Source organism: Anopheles coustani, chromosome 2 (assembly GCF_943734705.1).
Source record: "Anopheles coustani chromosome 2, idAnoCousDA_361_x.2, whole genome shotgun sequence".
Classification (NCBI taxonomy): Eukaryota; Metazoa; Arthropoda; class Insecta; order Diptera; family Culicidae; genus Anopheles; species Anopheles coustani.
The window spans coordinates 67,929,893-67,955,118 of NC_071289.1; the positions used below are offsets into that span (position 1 = coordinate 67,929,893).

Below are 25,226 nucleotides of genomic sequence, written 5' to 3' on the forward strand. Positions count from 1 at the left end.
GATGGAATGGCCAAGTATACAATAATACATGCACGTAAATAATGTGTACCCACGTGTTCGTGGGTGTGGGTGTGTTTATGTGTGTTTGACTTAAAGCGAAAATATCATAAATGCACCGTACTACAAGCAAATAGAACCCCAAATTGCTCGGAAACAATATTTGCCTCGCTGTGCCTTTCTCGTCATGAGGATTGTAAATAAAATTAAAGTAAAGTCGTTGCTCCATGACGCAAAATAAATTTTTGATGAATGTAAATAAATAGCAAAATTAAAATTTACTCCCGAAACATACAAAGGAAAAGTGATCTATAAATTTAGTTAGGAAATAAAATTGCTTACCGAATGTTCCATTCAATGCTTTCCCTATCCTGCAATTCTGTAATTGAATTGAATCATGATTGATTTGTGGTATACCAATAACATGACCTCTCGCATTCCCCTTTTCAAGTATTACCTTGACTCAAACAACAATTTATGTTCAAGCACCCTAATGGTGTACAAGAAAGGGAGGGATGTTTATGTTGGATTTTTTAAAGATTTGTAACTAGCAACATCGTCGTTAGATTGTTCGTGCTCAACCTAACTCTGGTTTAGAGTTGTACGTTTTATGGTTTTCTTTACCGGTTTTGTTTTGCCATGTACGGCTAGAGAATGTTCTCGTTACTGGAAAGCTCTTAAATTTTCTTTTTTTTAAGCCTTGCGCGTACTGAAGCTTACGGACATGTTGGTTTAAAGTCCATTCACCCTCTGGTTGCTTCGGAGAAGAATAAACTTTTTGCTTACCCTCCAGAAAGCAAGTCTCCCTTCTTTGCGCATGGATAAAAACCATCCCTATAACCTCCTTCCGTTTGCGATATCAAACTTCATTTCCTCTGTCACCCTCGTACTCTCCGTTCATTTCCTTATTAACTATTTTTTTTTTGCTAAACCTTTGCTTTACCGATCCTCACACGCACATACACGGGGCATATTTTGTTTTACTTAATCTATGTTTGTTTACCTACACTAAACTAGAGCAACGATGAGGAGAAAACGAAACGTCTAGGAAAGTGTTGCGTTGAAGAGAATTTAAGTGATTCATCCCACATTTCATTGCAACCATGTGTTGGTGCCATGGGGTCATGTACTCCATTGGGTCATGTACGTTGTAGAAAATGGAGCACCTCCGTTAGCAAACCCCATTCCGTGCCTTTCCAGGGAAAATGATATTGGCAGCTACTGCTTAAGGGTTTTTTTTTTCTTTCCGTAGGGGCTAACTAGTTTTCAATCCTTTTTGTGACACCTCGTAGTGTCACAAATGTGGAAAAATGGGTAAAAGCTACCAATATGGATTACCTCCGAGCAAGTAGAGCGTACTGAAGGATCGTAGAATGTTCACGATAGTAGTTGAACTAAACATAATTAATAGCACTAACGTATAAGTAGGTATAACACGCATAACGGCCGGCACCAATCTGATAGGGCATCCGGGTCTGCCTGTCACTTTGTGCGCCCGTGGGGCGACGGTCACGCAATTTGTAGCTGCCATCGCTATATGTTGCTGCGTTTGTGGGGTTTTGCTCTTCCCCCATCTCTTCACTTTCACCTCGGTTTTATATCGTTGGCAAATGGAAGCTTGCTGCAGCTAGCATTGACACCTTAAAACAACCCGCAGTCCTTCAGGTTGTTCTTGATAATCACATCCGAGACGGCATCGAACACGAACTGGATGTTGCTGGTGTCGGTGGCGCACGTGAGGTGGGTGTAGATTTCTTTCTGATCTTTTCGTCTGTTTAGGTTCTCGAACTTCATCCGAATGTAGCTGGAGGCCTCCTCGTACGTATTGGAACCTGATGGTGCGGACATACAATAAGGAAGGAGGAAGAAAATGTAAGCGTTTTGTAAGGGGGGACAATCGTTTCAATTCCCTACCGGCGTACTCGGTGAAACAGATCGTCAACGGCGATCGGACGATTTTCTCCTCGAACAGGTCCTTCTTGTTCAAGAACAGAATGATGGACGTTTCCACGAACCACTTCGAGTTGCATATCGAGTCGAACAGCTTCATCGATTCGATCATGCGGTTCATCTCCTCATCCTCGGCCAACACCAGATCGTATCCTGAGGGAGGAAAAGGAATATAAATGCACAATCCATAGAGGTATTTTGTATGGAGTTTGGTAATGCTTCTCAACCTACCAGACAGTGCGACACAAAAGATGATAGCCGTCACACCTTCGAAGCAGTGGATCCACTTCTTACGCTCCGATCGCTGACCTCCAACATCAAACATTCTGTCAGAGCAACATAAAGAGAAGGAACATGTAGATAAGCAACGTTACATTCTCTTAAAGTCGAGTCTTTAAATTGTCGTAATGTTTTGTTTGAAGTTTAATCAATATTATTTTCGGTTTTACTGATCGTGTTAGTGCCAAAGGTCATTATCGCATCGAATTTGTCATTAACCTCTCCCCTGTTTTGCTAGTTAAATTCCCCGTCTGAAAGGATCTAAATGTGCACGTACTTGAAATGTATGGCCTTAAAGCTAAAGTGCGTCTCGACGATGCCGGTAGTCTTGACGCGCGTCCTCAGCACGTCCTGCTGCGTCGGGATGTAGTGCGGCTGGGAGATGCGGTCGAGCGAGTTCAGGTAGTAGGCGGCCGAATCGTTCAGCTGGTACTCGCGCGACCGGGAGAAGCACAGCTGGACGCCCGGGTCCGTCCAGAGCTTTTTCATCAGCGAGACGAGCTCGGGCGTCAGCTCGCCCTCCTCGGTGGCGGACGCGTACGTGAAGAACTGGCGTGCGATGTCGGTCTTGCTCGGGTCGGCAAAGTCGATCCGCAGCTGGCCCATCGCGCGGATGATCGCCATCAGGCTCTGTATGGTGTTGCTGTACACGACCGGCCGGTACTGTTCGCACTCTTCCTGCGAGTAGCCAGTTTCGTGGATGATTTTCATCTGTTTGACGATCGTCGATTTTCCCGATTCACCGGCACCTAGAAACAAAGGGAGAGAGAAAAAAAGGCGAGAAATGTTAATTCGTATAAAAGGCAGATTAATTACTGATAGCAGCAATGGCTTTCATTTCACAACAAAGTTCTCGTTGCTCCACCACTCTTGTCGGTCTTGTCGGCGACTAATTGAAGCGTTCTCTCTGGCCTCTGCGGCGCGTAAAGATGAATAAATTTGATCTCCCTTTATGTCAAGAGGCGGCGACGCGCTGGTCAATCGCGTAAGATTGGCGCGGAGTCGTGCTTTTTTTCTTTCTTCTCAACCAGCCGAGAAACTGATGAATCATGTGATTCTTGCTGTTCGGTTGGCAAGATGAGAGAATGAGTGCAGGGAAAGAATGTAAGATCGGATTGAGCTACATTCTTCTTCTAGGCTGTTCCATCTTGAACCGCCACGGCGAGTAATTGACAGCGGGTGCAAGTGAAGTCCAAGGACTCTCTGCCGGCATGCGCCATAAATCCGGAGACCTTTTCTGGTCAATAGAGTTACAAGATCAATATAAGACCTAAGCTTAGTAAAAACGGATCGAACCCCTAAAGTTTCAGTAGCGTGATGAGATAATCCAACATCATAGAAGAGATATTCAACCACATGATGCAAAAGATCCTAAAAAGGCACATTATACTTATTTCAGTCCTAACATTCTCAATGTTAGGAAATTTATACAACGTCGACTTAGAAAAAAAAACTAAGTTCGAAACATTCCCTAGAGGTACCTTCTTGAAAAGATTAACTTCGCAAATTAAGCAATTTGATCGAACACATATTTTCAAAAACTTTCCAAATGTTTTTTTTTTTTGTGGTAAGTGAAATGTTTGTCCATCGCAAACGAAATGTACGTGATGTGTGAACTAAGAAATTGGAACCACAGTAAGCAAAAGAAAGAATCTCCTAAAGTGATCGATTGCAAAAACGTATAAACCACTTTTTTGGCTTTAGCCAACGTGCCTTCCGCTGTCTAATTCAGTGGCATAAAGCAGCTACTAATGTGCCATTGTGGGCAAAGGTCATTATGGCCATCCTTACTACCGTCCTCTCCCATTTCCCGGGGAGGTGTTTCAATCGGTTCTAGCAGCTTAAAGTGCGGAGAATGACTGGTCTCGTAAGATAACGGAAAACGTACCGCATCGATGGCAAACACTTTTTCTTTTCCTTCGGGTGAGAGTGGGTGATTAAGTGTTGGTTTTACCCCAATGGTTAGTACTTATTCGTTGTCAGTTTAGGGGGTGATTAATTTCGCAACATTTGTACGAATATATCAACATGGGACATTGGGGTTGCGTGTGTAGATGAAAGTATGCAACCTAATCGGTCTATTAAATGTGTCAGTTTTGTAATCACTCTTGTGGAACGAAACCTTTTTGCTAAGTAACAAAGTAAGAGCCCAGACAGTCCACTTTCTTTCAGTAGACGAATACTAACAACATTCGTTGAATTATTTCACGGAGATAAGCAACGCCCCAAATTTTCCCCGAACCGGCCATCGATACCTGGTATCAGCACTAGCGTGTAAGATAATCAAAATCAACGTCAAACAGCAGCCCCGAACGACTGTCGACGATGGGTCAATATCGGTTATCGGTGGTTTCCATCGGCAGTTCACACATTTTCGACGTTGGTTGGTTTTTCTGTTTATTTGTTTCACTCTGACCTGCGAGTTCATCGGATGCGATACGGAAAATCGACCGTTTTTCCCTTATCTATTTCAACATGTGTTGACGTCTTTCATCAGTTGTCGATCTAAACTGCCACAATGGAGGCAGCTTCGTTTCAAATATCCGTGGGTAAAAAAGGAAGTGTATGTAGGTGAAAATGACGCCTTCCATCTTTCGGTTGAGCGATCGATCACTGCTTCACGACATCACACTACAAGAGCTGGTGCCTTCGTTATGTTCCGAGATTGAGAGAATAATCGCCCTTTTCCTCGTGTAGGCAAACCATACATCAATGGTTCCGGATTATCGGAAGTAGGGAATGAAAGCAGAGCCGTATGAAAAAATAGATCTTTCGGAGGATGTCTACACATGTTTCATCACAGGAAGATCAACGAACGAAATGTTTTTGCTCTAAAACAAAAACCAATATGCAAGATTTCCTTTTTCAAAAATAACCAGATGGAAACGTTTGCGCTCATGCACGTGCAGAATAAAAACGCTTTGCTTGCTTTTAGGCAAACAAGTGGCAAAAAATGGAGCAATGGTGCAATTCGGTTTGCACAACGCCGCCATACATATTTCGATGGTCAACATGGTCGTGGTGCACACATAACGGCGTGTATGAGTCGGGAACCATTTGGGAAATTATATGTATAGGGCCGCCGCCGAGGGAAAAACGAAAGTAATTCATTCGACATTAAGTAATGATCTTTTGCTGGATGAAATGGACGAGCTGGTGTTTCAATTTCGTCTCGTCACGCCATTCCGTTTCGGTTGCAAATGTTTGTTACTATGCGGATCCACAAACGAAATTGCCCCCATTGGGTAACCTGAGGGACGGACGGTTAAACTATATGCTCGATCAATAGTAGGGTTTTTGGGAGTGTTCGATTTTTGCAAGAATACAGAGATCCAACTGTTTGGCGGGCGTGTTCTGGTGAGGGACGTTAAGTAAGAGAGTGAATAATTTTAGGTTCTCAAACAACTTAGGATACAAGATAAATAAGATAAAGAAACAAATGTTTAACTGAAAGCACATAAAACTGGTTGGATTATTAATCGAAAGCTTGTTTTTAAGGTACTCGACAAATTGCAAAGCATCTGGTGTTGTTCTGGTTTTGTCTGCTGATTACAATTGGCAATTGCTGATCTAAAACATTGGCAATTTAGAATGATTCCAAATATGAAGAGTATTTTATTAAAAAATTATGTTTTTAAATTGCCCACAAAAAAGAAATGAGGTAAAATTTATTAATAATTTAAAGTTTGGTACTGACCAATATTTGAAAAATATACAGCAGCGGTGGTAAACAAACAAATCAGTAAAAAACCATGATAATAGGCACAAGTTAGTGTTAAAGCATAAATGAATTAATGTTAATTATTGCTAAGGAGTAGTATCTAGGAAAACAACAATTATTTTCGTGAGACAAAAAACTGATAAGCTATTTTAAAGCTAGGTGCCTTAAAGACAACACCATCTGCTTTCGAGCAAACATTTATTGGCAACGGGTGTATTTTAGCAAAGATATACAAAAGTAAACTTTTATGTCTGTGAATGCAACGAGAGATTTTATGGAAGTCACGATTAAATTGAGCCAACGACGTCACTTTTCTCTTCATACCTTGTAGAACACCACGCTGGACTCTAAGGAACACTTGAGGAAACATAGATATTTGTTATCGTTATCGGATCAACAAAGGGTCATAATGGAAAAAAACCTCGAAGATAAGTTCGCAAACGCAGCCTTGTTTGTACAACATTCAATGTTGCTGCTTCGTGTGACTCATTGCTACGGACGGGCCCCGTTTCAGGGGTTTTCAGAAGGACAGAACGGTATTTAAATTTCTTAACCGATAATTTTTGTTGTCTATTTTGTAACTCCATTCTGCGAAATGAGAACCGAGTTTTCTAATGAGAATCGAGAGTAAAACAATTTCGTTCCACAACCGCAACATTCAATTTAATTTTTTGTTATGACTGTGCAAAATGAAATATTTAATTCCTGACCGCAATACATTTAACAACAAATGCTCCAATTACCAACCCCGCCGCTCTGGGTGCGTTTTTTCCCCATTTCTAGCATCTCCAAGGGGTTGCCGGTGGTATCAAGAAGCGTCGCGAGGTCGCATTTAATGGCACAATCTTGGTGGTGTACAGGGGCAAAGAATGCAACCGGTACCCCGGGCGGTGGGGTGCGGGAAACCGTAAAGTAGTGGAGGCAAACGGCGACTCAACCCTCCTCGAGGCAACTGGTGTGATACGATTATCGCGTCGACGATGATGATGTCATTTAATGTGACATCGGTACGAGAATATGACGAAAATACAGGGAAAAAAAACACATCAAAACGCTGCACCACAGCGCCGTTATATGACAGAGATTGTGTGCGTTCACGTCATGTCTACACGGCAAAGTTGTTCGACTAAGCGACGAAAAGCAAAGGGGATTCTTTACGTAACGCATCCTCGTCTGAAGAAAAAACCTATGAAGCTTTATACGCCAGTGAGCAACTACAAGTTTTCGCTTATTTTCCAAATGTTCTCGACAACAAAAATCGATTGTCCATTGGCGATCGTTGTCATCCGCCGATCGACACGTTGGAAAGCGAGGTGTTGGTGATTCAATTTGTCTAAATTAGAACCGTGTGTGCCCTCGGGGGGTCACACTGTCCGAGAGGTCCCCTAAGGTGTAGATTTCTATGTGTGTGAATGCGTGTGTCCGTGCATATGCTCAATTAAAAGTCTGTTCGGTCGTATTGTAGGTTAATTGAGTACAAACCGTCCCCCACCCTTACAACCCCTTTTTTTCCCGTGGAGAAACGGAAAAACGTGCCCGAGTTTGTCAACATATAGAACGGTTAGTTGAGGCCTTTGCTGGAATGGTCGTCGGTCGGGTGTTTTTCTAGCGTTGATTTTTGTTTAACGATTATTGAGCTCGAGCTGATTGATCGACGGTTTGACGTGCGATAGAAGTTGGCAATCACCGGCGGGGAGGGAAAATGGTTAACTTGATGACGCCAAGAAAAGCGGCGAACTGGTCACGTTATTTTGTGGCGGGGAAACTACGCAAGGTCAACAACTGAAAACTAGTTCTACGTATTTTTTAAAAACCCTTGAAATTCAATCTGACATCGGCCTTCATTCTTACGGAGGGTGATGGCTTAAGTAATAAAAATCAATGACACATTCCGAGTCGCTAAATTAAAGAGAAACCTGTCCTCTATTCCTCTGACATGTGGCATCTTTTCATCTGGGAAAAGATAACACACATTGCTTTGTGTCCGGAGGCACTGAAAACTTCCCCCGGTGTAAGACACGCTTCCCAAAGACATGCGAATTAGTCATGCTAATTGGTGGCACCCGTTACGACCCTTTGCCGGACCGGCTACGGTTTCATGAATGAAATGTAGTTTTCCTCTTTATTTGCTCAACAATTGGTGAACGCCAAGAGGGGGGAGGGGAAATCCACACCCATCCGCGTACACGTTACTGCGCCAATATGGAGAACTGTATGGTGTATGATCTTCTGTATCTCCCCACTTCGCAGAAGCTGATTCATCTTCCGTGCCAGCAAACAGACGGACCTTGGAGGCGCCACTGACATCCGCCCGCACTCTTGAGCCTCGACACGATGCATTGAGTGGTGTTTTCCTTTTTTTCCCCCGAACGACAGAACTATTGCAGAACTGCAAGCAGACGTGCGTTTGATTACACCGTTAGCTTCTATCGACGAATGGAACACGCCATTTTTCACCATCATTGGCCAGTCAGGGGACTACTCGCAGCAACGGGGAGTAAATGAGCCAAGTTTTTAATCGAATAAACACTTCTCGACTCTTCTTGCTTTGCCGGGGCATCTGCATCTGCAGTAAACCCATGAATGAATGGGTGCGGTTTTATTAGCGCCAATGTAGACATCTAAAGAGTCCGGTTAAAATTTAACCGGTTCGGTGCGAGCTTTCCTTTGCAGTGATCTGGATTATTTAAATTAAATAGTACAACAAAACAAGTGGTTTTTGCAATGTAGGCATCTAAAGGTTATTCCATATAAAAGCAAAAGGAAATAGCAAGAGTTGTCCAACTAGTTCTCAGCGAAGACTCTTCGTTCGATCCTTATGTGGCAACCGATAGCTGTTGCCTTTCTCGGTTCCCACTTAGGGCAGACGACGGGAATTTTCCAGAACATTCAGAGATCCCAACCCATCGTTCTTCTCTGGCAAGCAAGCTACTTCCTCGGACGTAGTGGGATAATATTTTGGCACCATCTTTCCAGCTGATTCGCTGTTTTCGCCATTGAGTATTGCAACTGAGAAGTAAGCAAAAGTCTGCACTTGCTGATTGAGAAGTTATTTGATCAACAACAAATCCATCGCCGATCGAATTGAGCGAATACGAAAATAGATTGCATGTTGTTATACTCCCCCATTTTTCCCACCTTTTCCCACGCACGATCGACGATCACATTCTGGGATTTCTGCTACTCTCGGAAAAAGTATTAGTTTTCTTGTGGCGATCCCGTTCACTTTTGCCGGCGAGTGTATAGCAGTTTTCCTTTCGCCTACATAAATCTGACAATTCAGATGTTTCTGTTTTTTGCAACTTTCTTACCGATGTTCAAAAAGAAATCAAACGTTAGCGAAGATCGGATCGCAACGATCAGCTTTGCGGCACACACACAAGTCGTCGCTCTTGATCGATCTCGAACTCGCCCCGATTCGCCCCCTCGGGGAGATTTCATCATATAGTCGGTCAGTATGTTTTCCGTTGTTGCTCTAATGTGCGTTCACACCGGGTGGCTTTTTTCCTAACTTCCTTTCTTCTCCGGCCGACCGGACCGCCACCAGACAAACGCGAAAAAACAAGATTTCGAAACAACCCTGCTTCTCGTCTCCCTGGCGGGGCACGAAAAAGGGAAGCCGTTTCGGAAGTTTCAGGTTTTTGCGCCCACCCTGCCTTGACCTGGCGTGATGTTGTTTTTTTTTTAATGTTCAGAAGCTGCTTCTTTACATGCGTTCCGTGTCCGATGGGCGCGAGAAGACGATGAAGATGAAGTAAGTTTTCTTTCTTCCCCGGAATTATGGACCATGCACACGCTACATGCGTATGGGTCAAATAATGGGCGCAATTCATTTGGGTGATTGGTGGCCCACGCGAATACTATCCGGTTCCGTTTTTTCTGTTACTGCTACACTTCCTCCCTTTGCTCTTGTTTGCAATTATCATCTTCCTGCATCATCCCCCTGGTGTGTCTTTTTTCCTCCTTCCCATATGGCACCACACTACCACGATCATCTACGGAGGAAACTTTGCGTGTTTGACCAACGGCTCCATTACTCATACGGCTGCTCGGGAGAATTTGCTGGCAGTGGTATTTATCGGTAGTATTAATCATCTTCACTTCGCTCGGGAATGAAAAGTGGCCGATCTGAAGGGCAACCAAATGGGTGCAACACGTCGTTCTTATGCTGCTGTGACCACGGCGACATGCTCCACATGATGCTTCACTGGCAACGTTCCTCCGTGCGATTTGCGTACAATCGGATCGATTGTGCCCCCGGTGGTTGGGAGGACGAAATAAGATCGGATTGAGTGAAGCGAGCATTTCTTGCGATGGGATTTACTGGAATCGTCAAAACCCCAGTGGGGGCCTGCTGCGTTTAATCGAAGAAGCTGACGGGACGGTCGGGAAATTGGAGCGCTTCTCCCCGCGCGTAATGAGAGTATTTTCTTTTTACGATCGAGACTAACTGCTGCTATTTCCGTCCAGTAGTTTATGTAAACACACCGGTCGTGCGGGAGGGCCCACCGGCAGGCAAACGAAAAACAAATGGGTAACTACAGCCATTTTTGTTGGACGTAATGTTTGTCGAAATGTCTGCTATTGATGTTGGGGAAAAAGTGGGCAGCCAATTGGTTTGCTTGAGATTTATGCCTGAACGGGTTTTCTCTTGTTCGTTGCTTTTAATTGTTTACATTGTCTGCCTGCGTCATACGCAAGAGAAGCTCCAGGGTTTGGGATATATCCAACAAAAATGGGCAGCGTCTATAGGGTTTCTTTTGATCTTGTTCAATGTTGGCAAAATTGTGAGCTCACTCCTTTCCGATAGTTTTCAATAGAATCATGTTTTTTAATTTTCATTATCAGCTAACAGTTCAATTAAAACGTCATCATCCTGCAACCTGCCATTTAAACATCTTGACGTGCTTGTCGTCATGTTCGAATATCTTTTTCGAACTCCTCCCTTCTTTCACCTCGCTACACCCATAAAACCAACGGTTATAACCGATTCGAACGTTTGTGTTTGATCTGGTCAAGGTCATCGAACCGGTTACCGGGTACACAACGGATTTGGATGATCAAACGCTTCATTTTTCCTGGAAAACTGAAAGCCGACAAAGATGCTCGGGATTTGCTGGTGGAATATTGCGTTAAACATTTACCTAGCAGCAGCAGCTTCACCTCACTAGCCGCCCGTTCACCGTCGGCACGCAACGCACGGTCAATATTCTTCGACCGCTCGATGGCTTCCTTATCTCTGCTGACGGCACAGCCCATTTTGACTTGATTTGAATGGCTGCCCCGTGCTATTCGGTCGCGCTTTTCGCCTTTTCACTTCACTTCTTCACTGCTCTGCTCTGCTTGTCGGAGGAATCCACTTTCCCAGCGGATCTTCTACACCAGCGCGCTGCCACACATTACCCCGCGCACGGTGGGACAAATGGAAAACTGAAAAACACACTCGCACCACCCGCACCACTATTGCAATGATTTCACTTTTTCTTTTTTCTTCCGATGGAAAACGGCTACCAAAATTCAGCACTTTTTCTTTCTCCCCCCACTACCACCGCTGCGTCTGCCGCACGACCGTTTGGATGATGCTGATGCTACGCTTCTTTCCGTTTCCCACTGCACACTTTCTTTCGCTCGACGCTAGTTTCGTCACCAAAAACGAATAACACAACTGGTGGAAAACCGCAGCTCCCGGACGGAAAACTAGCTCTTCGACGGCCACTTGTTGCACGGTGCTGGTAAAAATGAAGGGCGTTCTTCGCGTCCGAGTTTTCCAGGGGACGCCGCGTCGCAGTGGATCGTGGTGTTGTTTTTCTGCTGCTTTTCTCGAATGAAGCAAAAACTGCACGCTGCTACCTTGAACCGGAATGCGCTGCTAGCGCTACGTCGATCACACGCGGCACGTAACGAAACTGATAATTCACATCAAAAATACATTCCACAAGTCCGCTGACAGCAGCGCAAATGAACAGATCCTAAAAAATGTCTGGAACACGACGACGACGCTGTTCGTGACGCGCGAGTCGGAATTGAACTGCTTTAGTGTTTAGTGTTGGCAGAATCGGGATTTGGAAGACATGAAGATTCCATCCCTTGACGGATTCCAAAGGATTGAGTCCCATTTGACAGATCAGCTTTGTTCGTTCGGAACTCGATTCCATTCGATTCTGACTTGATCCGTATTGTATTTGAATTTTATGTGACTCGCTCAAGACACGAGGTGAGTCAAATTAGACAAGTAACGAGTCGATCTAAAGACAATTGGTTTTATCTTAGTGTACTCAAGTTACAGGTCGCAATTGAACTGCTCGAAAATTCCGACCTGCTTTCGAGCAGCTCTTTGATAGCTTGTGTGGGAAAGAGATAGCAGCTTGATTTGCAATTCAGGCGACAAATGCTAATTTGCAAATAACTTTTAAATTCCTTAACCGATTGTGACAAATGACCCCTCAAATGAATGGACTATTCAAGACGCGCAACTTTGTGGATAGTATTCTACTACATTTAAACCATCTTTTATTGTTTTTTCTCGTCTCGGTCGTGTGTCACAAAGTGACATTCGCGGTGTAAATACCGGTTCATTACCGATTCAGTGACCGTGAAAAATACTGTGGCTGTTGATAAATATTGATTTTGAATATGTCGTTACGTTTGAATCGTAACATTTTTTCCGAAGTAAAATCAGTACAATTATTGGTAATAATACAAAATTAAGCAGTGAATGAAAAGAAAATAAGCCTATGCAGTTGTTTAATTCTTTATATGAAAAAAAGGTTCCAAATAGTACGTTTACAGTCATGGTGGATTGTCAAACATGGAAATATATTATTTTCCATTTCGCATTTAAGCAGAAATCTCTTTCATTCACTAAACTTACTACCCCATACAATAAAGGTGCAGTGTTAGGACAAACTCTCAACCTCAGGCACATGCTGTCGTGGAGGTCTGCTCGAGGTTGAATCGTTTCCGGAAATGAAAACACATTTATTTATTATCCAGCAAGCGAGGTAGATTTTTTACAGGCGGACGGGTTGTTCCATACTCCGACCGGAGTTAGAAGGGAGAAGTAATAAAAAGATCCCACAACACAATCGCCTTTCGGTCGATCGTGGCCGAAAAGTAACGAACTGTTTTATCGTTCCTTTCCATTCTTCGACGCGTATGTTTCCATGATGTGCTGATGCGGCTCTTGTGCATGTGCATTGCGTGCATGATTACCGGAGTGCAAGCAACAGAAAGGGGACGCACGAGAAAGGGTAGTATATTTATTGTTTCAAAAACATCTCGGTGGTAATGACGTTAAACAAAAAAACTGCACCGAAAAAACAATTCCCTCTGCTCTGGGGACGATGCAAAGGGCGAGTGCACGTCACGGTGCCCTGTACTCGCAGTCCGCTTCGTGGCGAAGGATTGTATCGAAATCAAGAAAAATAAACACTCCGAAATCTTCTTCGCGATTGGGAACCAGCATGCTGGAGGAGAAAAGCAAATAATCAAAAATCGTGCGCTCCTCAAACGGTACTGAAGCAAGTGGAATGGTCAACCGTTTGATGCATGTTCCTGTCGATTCCGGTTCTTAGGTAGGTTTTTAGTTATCGAAGGAAGCAAACCAGGAGCAGAGAGATAAAAAGGAGATCCTTAAAATGTGAGGATATGAAAGAATTTTTTTAGTCCTAACATACATTAATCTATCGTTGGGACTTATAACCATTCCTACACGATCATGGTTATAGCCTTGTTAAAAGTTATCCAAATGACCATTCATTTGATCGATTATTTCGATCTCGATAGATTATATTCGAACATAGGGAACTAATTACGGCTCTCACGCTCAGCTTCTGGTTCGAAAGACAGAGTTATGTTTCTTATAAATCAATCCTCACCTCAAAGATACTGAAGACTGCTTTAAGGTAAGATACGATCGAGACGACGAGCCCTACAACCTCGATTCTTGTCTGTCGAATCAAATGCCCTAACGTCTGCTGTCAGCGTGTCTGTCTGCGCCGGAGAATCGACGATCTTGGCCCCCAAAACGAACTCTGGGCTGGCGTAGCCAGTTTCTACAGTTTCCCGCGCGACCGACCGATCTTCTGGCGGAAGCCACAAAACCGTCAAAAGTGTTGCAGTCTGGCTGGCTGTAAAACTGTCTTGGTGCATCTCGGGAATTCGACTGCGTCCCGACGCACGGCGTACCAGAGGTTAGGTTTTCTCCTAATGTAAATATTTACATTCAACTGCACATGGTGTGATCCAATAATTCATAACCACGGCCGCCATCCATCGAGCCCTTTGCCAGCGGGCTGCATGACTTTGTGCTGGAGATGGTACGCCCAAGAACACACTCCCATAGCGAACGGGGTGCAATTCTTTCCTTATCAGTACGGCGACGCGTGTGAAGCATCACTTGAAATCCTGAATGTCCTGCCCGGGAACAGCGTTGACAAACGTGTGCTTCTGGGACACGAAAGTTTCTGCACTTGAGACACTTCACAGTTCCTGGCTTCCTCAGGAGCTATGGGCTCACCGGGAACAGCAATGATTCCGCCGATGGGCATCGAGTACCCCGTTACCAACGACAACGCCGGGTATCCACGGATCTTGCGCGCCCTTCGATGGAATTGCGTATAAACAATGCTCCTGGAAGCAACACGAATTCGTCGGGAACGGTGTAAGGCCCGCGCAAAGAGCGGGTAATGTCCAAACATGAAGCAAAACACATGTTCCTCCGGCCATTTTCCCCCTCTCAACCCGATCCGTTTAGGTTCTACACGGTGTTTTTCCTGTACACGGCGGCATGAGCTAGGAAAATCCTCTAACGCTCTAGCCGCTTGATCATGTTTTATGACCGACAAGAGCCAAGAACCGTTCCCCGTCGTCCAGAGATGCAACCAGAGACCATGCCTCCTGCCTTTCCTTCTTTTCCTCGATGCACTTTGCCTCGGGGTTCGGGTAGTTCTTTGGTTCTAGAATTTGGTAATCCTGCTGGATATGGCTTGTTTTTTTCCTTCCAAAAATCGATTTTATTGACCGTGTTCGAATTTCACAAAAAAAGAACCGCACCTCGCACGGTTCTTGGTCTTGGCCTCTTGTTCAAGTAAGTAAGTTGTAGAATTATCTGCGATGGAAATAACGCGGAGTGTAATAAAAGTGTGTTTAAACGTGACTGTATGAGCGTCAACTTAAAAAATAGATGAACTTCAAGTTTGAGAACACTTTATTTTATTAAGCTAACATTCTAAAAAAAGATTTTTATTTAAAAATGCAATTATTATGATAAAAAATTGGTCTTAATAACGTTGAGTAAAGGTAACGTGTTCAATGAAGAGAATTAAACTTTCTGTCTGAACCATCTGAACATGCGAAATGGCCATATGTGTGCAACCTGGTTCTGTAGGCAATAAACTCATCCATCGAAAGATGACACTCTTGGTTGGTGGCCCAACAATAAAAAACAAGCAACACGACAGTTTACCGCCGACAACACCCGGCAACATGGTGCCATCAATTTGTCATATGCAGCATCAGGTTTGTTGTCATCCTCAGCCGCGACTTCAAGCCCGTCGTCGTCCTCGTCGTCGTCGTCGTCGACGTCGTGGTCGATCGTTGTGTCCTCTAGGGCACCTATTTTACTCTCTTTCACCCTCTTTGCCTTGTAATCGATCGCCGTTTGTGTGTCGCCCATCTGGACGACGTCGTGGTGCACTTGCCAACCGGCGCTCCGCGGGATGCACTTTCCCTTTGCACTTGCTGACGCCGGATCGGGTTCGTGTCGAGTGCGGATTTGTTGAGGGTCCTGCCCACTTGGATCAGGGTGGTCAGCTCAAGCTGGTCCATCGTGGTTTCTTTGGAAAGGCTGTTCCGAAGCTGTCAAGTAGCGGATAAAAAATGGTAATTAGTGACGAGTCATTGAAAAAATATGGGTTGAGTTCAGCGTTGGCTACTGAAAGCACTGATTCAAATCGAATAGCAGCAGGAAGCAGTATCACGCTTCCTCAAGCAGACAGTGTCTATATGTCAATATATTGATACGAGACGGGCTCATACTATCAATGTAATTAAGTAGATTGAGCCATCTGCTTACACTATCTGCAAAAATCTGAAGCCATTCTTTCTGTTGTCCTTATTATTCTCTTACTATGTGTTGTTATTCGAGTTTTCTTCAAAGATATATTTCTAAAACTATGTTTTAGTGGGTTATTTTATGACTATACATGATTTCTAATGATATCTAGATATCTCGACAACGGTCGATTGATGTTGGCTCGGGGTTGGGTGGAAAAATTAAAAAATATACGTGTGTTCATGAGGCATAATAAAAGAACGCCGAAATAATGGATTAGTTTGGAAAGAGGAAAACAACAATCGATAATCAATTCTACGTTGCGCCCGAAACAAAAAGATCTACCCCTACTGGTAGAAGTTTGTTTTAGAGATTAACAAAAAATCTAGCGAGAAAACGGAAAAAAGAAAACGGCCCATCAACAAACGATCACGTGGCGCCTGGGTAGAAAAACGTTCTTCGTACAAATAAATAACCGTCGCGGGACGATTCAAAATCGATCTGTCGGTATCGAAACGGAATTGAAATGGATCGGGCGTCCGGGATTGTGTTAGGTTTGGCAGGAGCATCAGGCGCAACTTAGACGAAGGTTGCGTTTGTGGCGAGCAAAGATGGAAGGAAGGGGAAACACCAGTGACATGCCTTTGTACGCAACACTTTCTTTCCAGTCAGCCAACCTTTTAGTTGTCTCCATTTACGTGCCTCTGCCCTTCGAAAGTCCACTAGCTCAACAGACGGAGCTCACTGTGTTCCGTCGCTAAATGTGTTCGCCACACATGCGGGATCATGGCTGACGGCTGCGACGTCCTTTCATCTTTGGCCGCCAGAAGAGATCATCGTTTGACAGCCGCCAAACGACCGATCGATTTCCCTAACCGCGTCGCGTCAAGGTTTTTCGAGCTGGGATCATCCGATCGTCGTCGGGGCTGGAAAAGAAAAGTTGGTGTTGTAACGTGTGCTTCAAACTTGTCGGATGCTACACGATGTTCAAGATGACGATGGGCGACCACCCACGCTAGTGTTCGATTAGGTGCGTAAGGAATCTATCTTATTCTTCCATCACGATCGCTAATTGTTCGCCATGGAATTGAAAATTAGCCTCATTGGTTAAAACTAGTTGTTCAATATGAAACATAAAGTTACTTCCCAATGTAATGTCCTATTTCTCCTCCCGGTTGTCTGACGTCAACGTAAGGCGGGGTGTACTCAGGTTATCAAAAAGGTTCGAACGCCCAGAAAGTAAACGGCAGCACTACTCCACGCCATTCGTCCGCGAAACGGCAGCTCGGCAGGAAGCATCGACACGCATCTGACACATCAGCATAAATTTCCCGCAATGCCCCAGCGAGGCGTCTCCCCGGTGGGGGTCAAACCTGGTGTGTTTTCTCCCCAAGGACTTGGCTTGTGCCGCTACTGCTGCTTCGGCCGGGACCGATACCGACTGCTTGGAGAAACCAGAAGAATGAGGAGATTGGGAAGAAAATGATCGTGGCGGGTTCGAGGTTTTGGCCCGTCGATGGCCCGTCCACCGATAATCGATCGTTGCCGGTGATATAGAGCAGACGCACGTCGCACATATATTTTATTGGACCGGGTTCAATAAAATGAAACCAAAATGAGGGAAAACAATGCACGGTAGGGGAAGGAAAATCTCCCTCCTAGTGTGCCATCCTTGAACATGTGGGCTGGGTTTTTTGTTTCACATATGTTAAGTTTGATCCAAGAGAAGATCAATTTAACAAATGTGATCTGTTGTTGGCAAAATGATTAACCTTAAGTTTTTCTTTGGAGATTATTTGAATTGTTTTTTGCCTGCTTATTCTGCATAACATTAATGCTTTATTCTACATAACATTAATGAATTGTTGAAGGTGAAATATGATTTTTCGATGCTGTTATTTCATCATAAAAGTATTGCGGAAGGACAATCGTTATATTAACAGAGTATATATTAATATTTTACACCGTATTTTAAAATGTTGGCCGTTTTGCCTGCAATTTTAAGATATTCTAACGATAAAACTCTCTCCATTAGCAAATGTAAAGATTCTGCTCGTGTTTCCGACGAAAGGCGTATTTTTAGAAGGTTCAGCAAGAACGCCAAGCTAATTGTAGTGGAATTTTCATTGGCTGTCAGATCTTTCTCCGCAGGTCCGAACCATTACCTGTGTCATTAGTGTTTCGGTGTTTCGGTGGCCAGCTCGTGGGCGCACGTCTTCGTCCCGATTTTCCTCGAGATTGCCCACCGCTAGGGAAATGCGCGTTGCGGAACCGGACCGAGCAAAACCGCGCGATCCCAGCTGAAGCGCTTTGGTTGACTATTTTTAGCCGCACGCTCCGTGGAACTTTGCGCTTTTCCGCCCAGCGGGTGGTGGGGAAAGGCAGTGGGCACGTTATGGAGACGGCATCCAAATGGAATCCTCGTTTGGCAGGGTGTTTATTGGGTGGCATTCGATGGGATAGAGATGGAACGGGTTTCGGAAAATATTTGTTCGACCAAATGGGGCACTTAGTGTGGGGTGGCCATTTTCACTCGGAGGCAAAAACCCGTGCCCGGAAACTTTTGCAAACTGGCTCAAAAGTTTGGGGTAGAAGAAAATGCAGCAGTGATTTCCCAATGCACGATCACCATTTCATTCATCAGAAGCAGCATGGGTCGCTTTTTGAACGAATCTTTTGCCTTCGCTTAAAGCGGCTCTATCGAACACATTTTTCTGGCTCGATGATGCACGACGCGATACTAGGCGTTTTCTATGAACCTTTTTCCCTTCTTTTTTACGGGTTTCCCGGGAAAACGCATCACTCGCTCGGCGGGACCGCTCTGTTTACGCTTCGGCATACGCTCAGCATCGTTGTAAACAAAGCGTATAATTAGTACACAAAGATGTAAACAATGGCTGGCTCGGAATTATGACATTTTAATGTTTTTACACTAATTAATCTATAAATCGCGTCGGGGGGGTTTTCTATCCATCTTTCTTTTTCGTCTGCGTTGTTTTGTTAATTGTCATTTTACTTCCGCGAGTTGAAATTGGAGTTTAAAGGGATGAGCTGCATTCTTCAGTTAGTTGACGAAGAATGTCCAATTCGTATTGAACGTTGAATGGAGTTGGCAGACAGTTCGACTTCGAATGATTAAATGAAAATTATGCCCACCGAATGCCAAGCACAGACTATGTCGTGTAGGGAAGAGGTACGTTTTTCTTTTGATCGCAAGTTTCAGCGATCGCCATTTTGATTCCAACTATCGTTTCCTGTCCGATGGGGGAAAACTTTTCCCACCTTCAAAGAACCAACTCTCCGTTTGCTAACGTTGCTACCCAACTTCTGTAAGGATCCAATGAACCCATGTGTATGTGTGTGTATGCGTGTGTGTGTATGGGGGGCACGAAAATAGAAATCGTTTCCATCGGCAGGAGACCGACGCACTAAAGAGAAAAGAGTTGAAACATTCGCCAGTTGAAACAAACCACAGCGGCGTACTCCGGGCAAACCCCATCCCCGGGCCGGATCGATTGGCTCCGGATCGATCATCATTCAACACATCCGCCGCACTTCCGATGATGTTCTAATTACCCGAGCGAGCGCATGCAGGGCCGGGGTCGGGAGAAAAGTCAACGCCAGACACCCGGCAAACCGTTGGAAAACGGCCCGATCGTGCTTGCTCTGGTTTTTGGCTTCCCGCACCTTCGACGATCATGAGGTGCTAATAATCGGAACCGGATAGCAACACCAACAGGAACGACTAGCCCGAATGGCCTACAGGCCTCGGTTTTCCACTGATTTTTCTTCCTCGATCCAGGAAAAAATAGCCCCCGTGAAAGAAAACCCCACGCCCTAATGGATTCCGAGAGCGGAGGGAAAATCACCACGGTTTGCTACGGCTCCTGTGGTCTTTTCTCGCCACCTTCACAATTCACCGGTTTTCCACTCCACCTTTGCCCAACCTGCCGTTGCCATTGGGTTTCCAACCCCAACCGCATCGTTTGCGTGACCAAAGAGGCGGCAACGATAGGAAAGGAACCGGCTAGAGATCAAAGGACTTTTACCCTTTTCCCGCCTGTAGCGGTGGATGATTTATTTTCCATTTTGGCTTTCAGTGTCCAATTTTTCTCGCACGTCCCCAAAACGTGCCCGCCGGATTGTGCTCGCGTCCACGTACAAGCGTGTTTCATTGCTTTGGTCCATCTTCTAAGGGAAAATTCGTCCCGCGTGGTAATTGGAGTGTTTCGATCGAAAATATCGGATTCGGATCCAGGTTTAACTTCTTTGATTTGGATTTTCATCGGATGGAAACTGAACTGAAGATTGATCTATCTCTACATAATCTAATTTACAGTATGCAATTAATATCCATTTGATCTCCAAATCGATCTCTAATTTTTGCTCTACTTTACTTCCATTAGCATTTTGTTTCTCAATTTATGCCGACCGGTACAGTTTTCTCCTTGGTGGAATTAAGCAATAAATAAAGTTGTTCTTCCTGGAAAACTATTACTTCTCTATCATTAGTTTCTTTTGAGCTTAGTCTGTTTTCCCAAATTATTAAGGGTCCTTTAGAAAAATTTTTATTTACTATTCTTTAACGTAACAACTCTTTCGGTAAAAATAAACGCAGTTTATCCGCTTGCGAAACCACTTTACCGCCCTCAACAGCCGATGTAAGTATGTTTGTAAATAGTTTCTTCCTGGTTGCCCTGGAGCAGTTTACAAGCGAGATTTGTATTGCCCGCGCTTGTTGACATAATAGAGCCATGCACAAAATATACAACATTTTCATTGTAAACAGTCGATGAAAGTTTCTTCGTGGTTCGTGGTCCAGAACCAACCGAAACGCAAGTATCAAGGGCAAGGTCGCACACACCGCCATTCCGATTTAAAGTTCATTAAACACAAAAATTAAACAGTGGAAGTTTACACTGGCGAAGTGATCCTTCCTAAAACCGGCCGGACTTTCTCCAAAAAACCACACACACACACACAGACACACATCCGAGCGGTTAAGGCCGGATAATTGTGATGATAAACACATAGAGACACACACGCAAACACACATTATATGTTCAGACACAACAAACCACCTTTTGGGCCACCTTTTTCTACCCACCCGCGGGAGTGGACTTGGAGATGTATGTTTGGAAATTTTACAAATACGCAACGTGGCCGTGTTTACAAACAATTTTAGCGTATTGTATTTGGCGCCTTCTGTTTACACGCGCGCCTTCTAGTGGGAAAGTATCATCACTTTCGCTTTCCACGCATCGCCTCGCTCCTTCCGCCTTGTTGAGGTTGCGTAAGTGGCCAAGTTCCAAGCGAGGTCCTAATCCCGAGAACCCTTGGCGCACTCCAAACAAATCCATCCAAATCCGGTGGTCAACCCCGGAGACGTTCAGCGATGCTTAAGGGATGTTTTCTATTCCTTCCCCCCGGGGGGAGAGTTTGTCGAGTCTAGAGAACCGATAACATAATGGGAGGGGTGGAGGGAATAAAAACCCACAAACACACAGATGGGCGGCACCACCACCAACACCACTGGAGAAGGGAAGGAGGTGAGCTGGTGAGTGTGCTTATGCAAACAGTGGTCAAGCGGGAGGAATTTTATATAAACAATTTATATTTTGTTATAAATTATAAAACTCTGTTTATCAAATAGCTCGGGAAAGTCTCTCCCTCCTTGGTGTGTGTTTGGCTCACGCGAGCTCCTCCCCTCCACCTCCCTCAGCGCGTCCTGGCTGGAACCGATGCGAAGGTCCCCGGGGAACGGGTCCGGGTTTTGCTATGATAAACATTTACAGCAGCCGATCTACAGCATATTTTAGTGAATGAAGCCGGTGTGTACCCTCGAAGGTTGTGATTATCTCTCGAAAGATGATGATGATCATGACGATGGCGCTGACGAGGAGGCGGATTATTTGGACCAGCCTAGCCACGCTGGCGCCCGGTCGGTTTCGTGCAGATCTTGACCTTTTCCTTTTGCCGAGCCCGAGCATCCGACCACCGATGGACGATTTGTGGGTTTCGTGTGTGTATACATATTTTTTGGAGCATTTGTTTGGGTGTCGGGGCGGTCGGGGACGAACGCCGCCGAAGGGGAATATATACATACCATATATGCTGTGATAAACTATGCAAAATGTTTCCATCGGGTACAGGGGAGATCACCCGGAAGTGCGGGAGAAAACTCGTTCCGGGGAGGAATGTTTGGAGGCTTGGCTACAAGTTGTTTACTAAATTGGGGTGAAATGAAATAGTAAACTTGACCACAGACTGGCCCTCTGGGAATTGGTTGTTTGTTTTTTGTTATTCGTTCCTTCTTAAACAACAAAAGTGTACTCGTGGATTCATTCAACGATACTAGAGACGATTACTACATTCAGTGGAAGGGAATCGCTGAACCATGCTGTATCAGTTTTAGAGGATCTTTACGGGAAAAAAACTCATCGATCTTGGTCATCTTGGTTTTCTGCAATCGCGATCTTGGAATCCGAACAAACAAAGAATGTTAAGAATGTTAAACAATTATTGCTTTCTTTCATCTAAGCGATTTATAAAAATTTTCTTTCAAAAAATCTATAAATTAACTAACGAACAATTTGTTCAGTTTTCTCTAAGTAATTCCTAAAATTTCAAAGTGTCAATGTTTTGGCTCATAAACATATTGTCCATTGTGAATTAATTTTAATAGTCGAAAAGTATTGGATTAGTGAAATATAGAGACGTAAAGGGGTATAGAAATTTAAAAAAACAAAACAAAATGTGAAATAATAATAGATTGAGAAATCAACTAAAATAAAAGTTACTTACATTGTTATACAATGAAAAGTAATTTGACGATTAGCGCAACACACTTCTGCAGAACCATCAGTTTTTCTTTTCAGTGTAAACATTGGTGAGTTTAGGGTTACCTAATGTGAATAAAAGTTCGAAGAAGAAAATTGACCAAACAAAATTCCGATATTGTGCTGAAAAAGAAGTTTAAGTGTAACATCGACAGTCAAAATGTGTTAAAACTAAATGGTTTGTTTTCGATCAGTCGATCGTAAGTTTGACAACTATGTGCTGATTTTGAGGATACAATCAGCCTTGCACATATATCGCCAACGGGATATCAAACCGGTTAATCTTCTTCCGTAACCGACCGGAGATCGATCTTCGCAAGGGAAGGAAGATAAAAAGCAAGAAGCCGTTCTTCTTCTCGAGGATGGACGATCGCCCTCGCCGGCGATTGGCTGCTGCTTGGCATCCTGTTGCCTTCTCCCGTCGGGCATTGCTGATTGATTTGCTTTCGGTTTTGGGTTGGTCGTGTGATGGGGGGTTAACCGTGGCGTTCATTCGCCCACCACCGACTTCCCTAAAGGTTGTTTCGGAAGCGGGCAATCCGAGGGGGAATATGCCGGTCGAGGAAGCGGTGTTTGCTTTACGGTTCATTTCCATCGTTTAGCTCCGCCTTTTCACGCGCGAACACACGCTCGCTTCGGCGCAATGCGAGCTCGTGAGCATCTTCGACGGCCTGTGTCTTGTCTTCGAACCGTACTTTGACTTCAGAAGTATAATTTTTCAAATTTTGTTGCTACGAAAGTTGATCTGGAGGTACTTTATTGGTTTTGTTTTCATATAAAACATGTCTAATTAAGTTTTTATTATTTAAAACAAGGTTGGTCCTCTAATAGTATAAAATACAATATTTTCACGATGATTGTAATAAAATCTACAAGTGATCATTTTCATTTTAAGCCCGGTTTTATTTCATAGTAGTAGCGGATTTTTTTGTGATTTTTATTGCCTTACTTTAATTCTCAATCGTCGAAGCTGAGAAGTGCGAGGAGATCTTCAATTCATATCATAATTTCCTCGCACCTAGTGAGAACAAAAAAGCCAAACTCCAAAGCAAGAAACCATGCCTAACTGCCCCATTAGTTTTAGCCATTTGTCTTTCTCCACGAATGAAGGTTCCCTCGTTTTCAAAACGCTTTTTCACCGCTAAACACCACCACCGATCATTAATTCTTACCCTACAGCATCCTACCGCTTATTCCATGGCCAGGAAAAAGCCAACTGGAGCTGCATTGTGTCGTCGGAATCGAAATGGCGTTCGTTTGAAGGGATCGATGAATTAGACACAATTTGGAAATGGTGTACAATTTTTGCTGAATAAACTATGAAGTCTTGAAGATATGTTGAATTGATCACTGTGTGGATTTTTTTTTCTTAATTTCAATATATCAACACCGTGTTTGTTTATTTTTGATAGGTTTGAATGTGTGTTTTGTAAGAAAAACCAAAACTCCCATTCAAGCATATTTTCGAGCAACTCGTGAAAAAAAGCATTAACCTTAAAATTCTTATTCGGCAAAATCGAGACAAGTGTGCGGGGATCATTCTGGAGAGATGAAGCAAAAGAAAAGAATGAGTGAAAGAGAAAGCTTCAGAGATAGAGAAAGAGAAGTACCAACCTAGGAGAGGGGGAATGAAGAACGGGAGAAGGGACGGCTTACTGGACGTTTTCCTTCGGACGCAAGCTGAGATCGAGAGCGCGCCGGAGCATTCGGCTCAAGAGTTTCACGAACCGAGCCTGTGGCCAAGAGGCGGAAAACGCCGACACGTTGGCTCATGTGTGTGCGTGTGTGTTGCGGTGCGGGCGGAGGCGACCGACCAGCCGACGAGGGAAAACCGGCGGCCAACCGTTGCCCCCTGGGTGCCCACGCCACCAAGCTCGAAATTGTTTACATTTCGGTGTGGTATTTTGTTTTTTCGGAAGGATTTCTCAAATTAGTCGATCATTACGCTCCGTCAAGTGCGGACAGGCTTCGGGATTGTGTTGTGTCGAACGCGAGATCGCACTGGGAAGTCCCTCGGGAAGGCGAACGTTAGCGGTTCGGGTCGGGATCGTTTCGGTTCAGTGTAGTTTCAGTGGTCGGAAGGGATCGATCGATTATACAAATTCGCGCGTTGTTTGGAGCGTCGATCAAGCTTTTTTTTGCAGGATACTTGCTTGAAAGAAAAGTGAAGTGCAAACGATTGATCTGTGCTGATCTTGAAGTGTGAAACGTTGGGAAAATTTGGGTTAACTCGAACCAACCCAAGGGAGGATCTGCATAGATCCAGTGAAAAGAAATGAATTGCAGTTCATGATTGAAGTGCTCCAAACCCAGTGATTAAGTGAAGAAGACAATTTCATAAAGCTTGTCTCAAGTGTGTTTGAGATAGAAAACTTCGTGCGGGAAC

General features: G+C 44.2%; 1 protein-coding gene across 1 annotated transcript; it reads right to left on the reverse strand.

Annotated features, from left to right (window-relative positions):
* Positions 1-252: 252 nt before the first annotated feature.
* On the reverse strand, positions 253-11,953 carry LOC131267181 (G protein alpha i subunit). Its single transcript, XM_058269976.1, has 5 exons — positions 11,092-11,953; positions 2,504-2,975; positions 2,179-2,273; positions 1,912-2,100; positions 253-1,829 (listed from the first exon to the last, which is right to left on the reverse strand). Exons 1-5 carry the CDS (start codon positions 11,204-11,206, stop codon positions 1,639-1,641), a joined length of 1,062 nt encoding a protein of 353 aa, XP_058125959.1. The 5' UTR covers positions 11,207-11,953; the 3' UTR covers positions 253-1,638.
* Between the last annotated feature and the right edge of the window lie 13,273 nt (positions 11,954-25,226).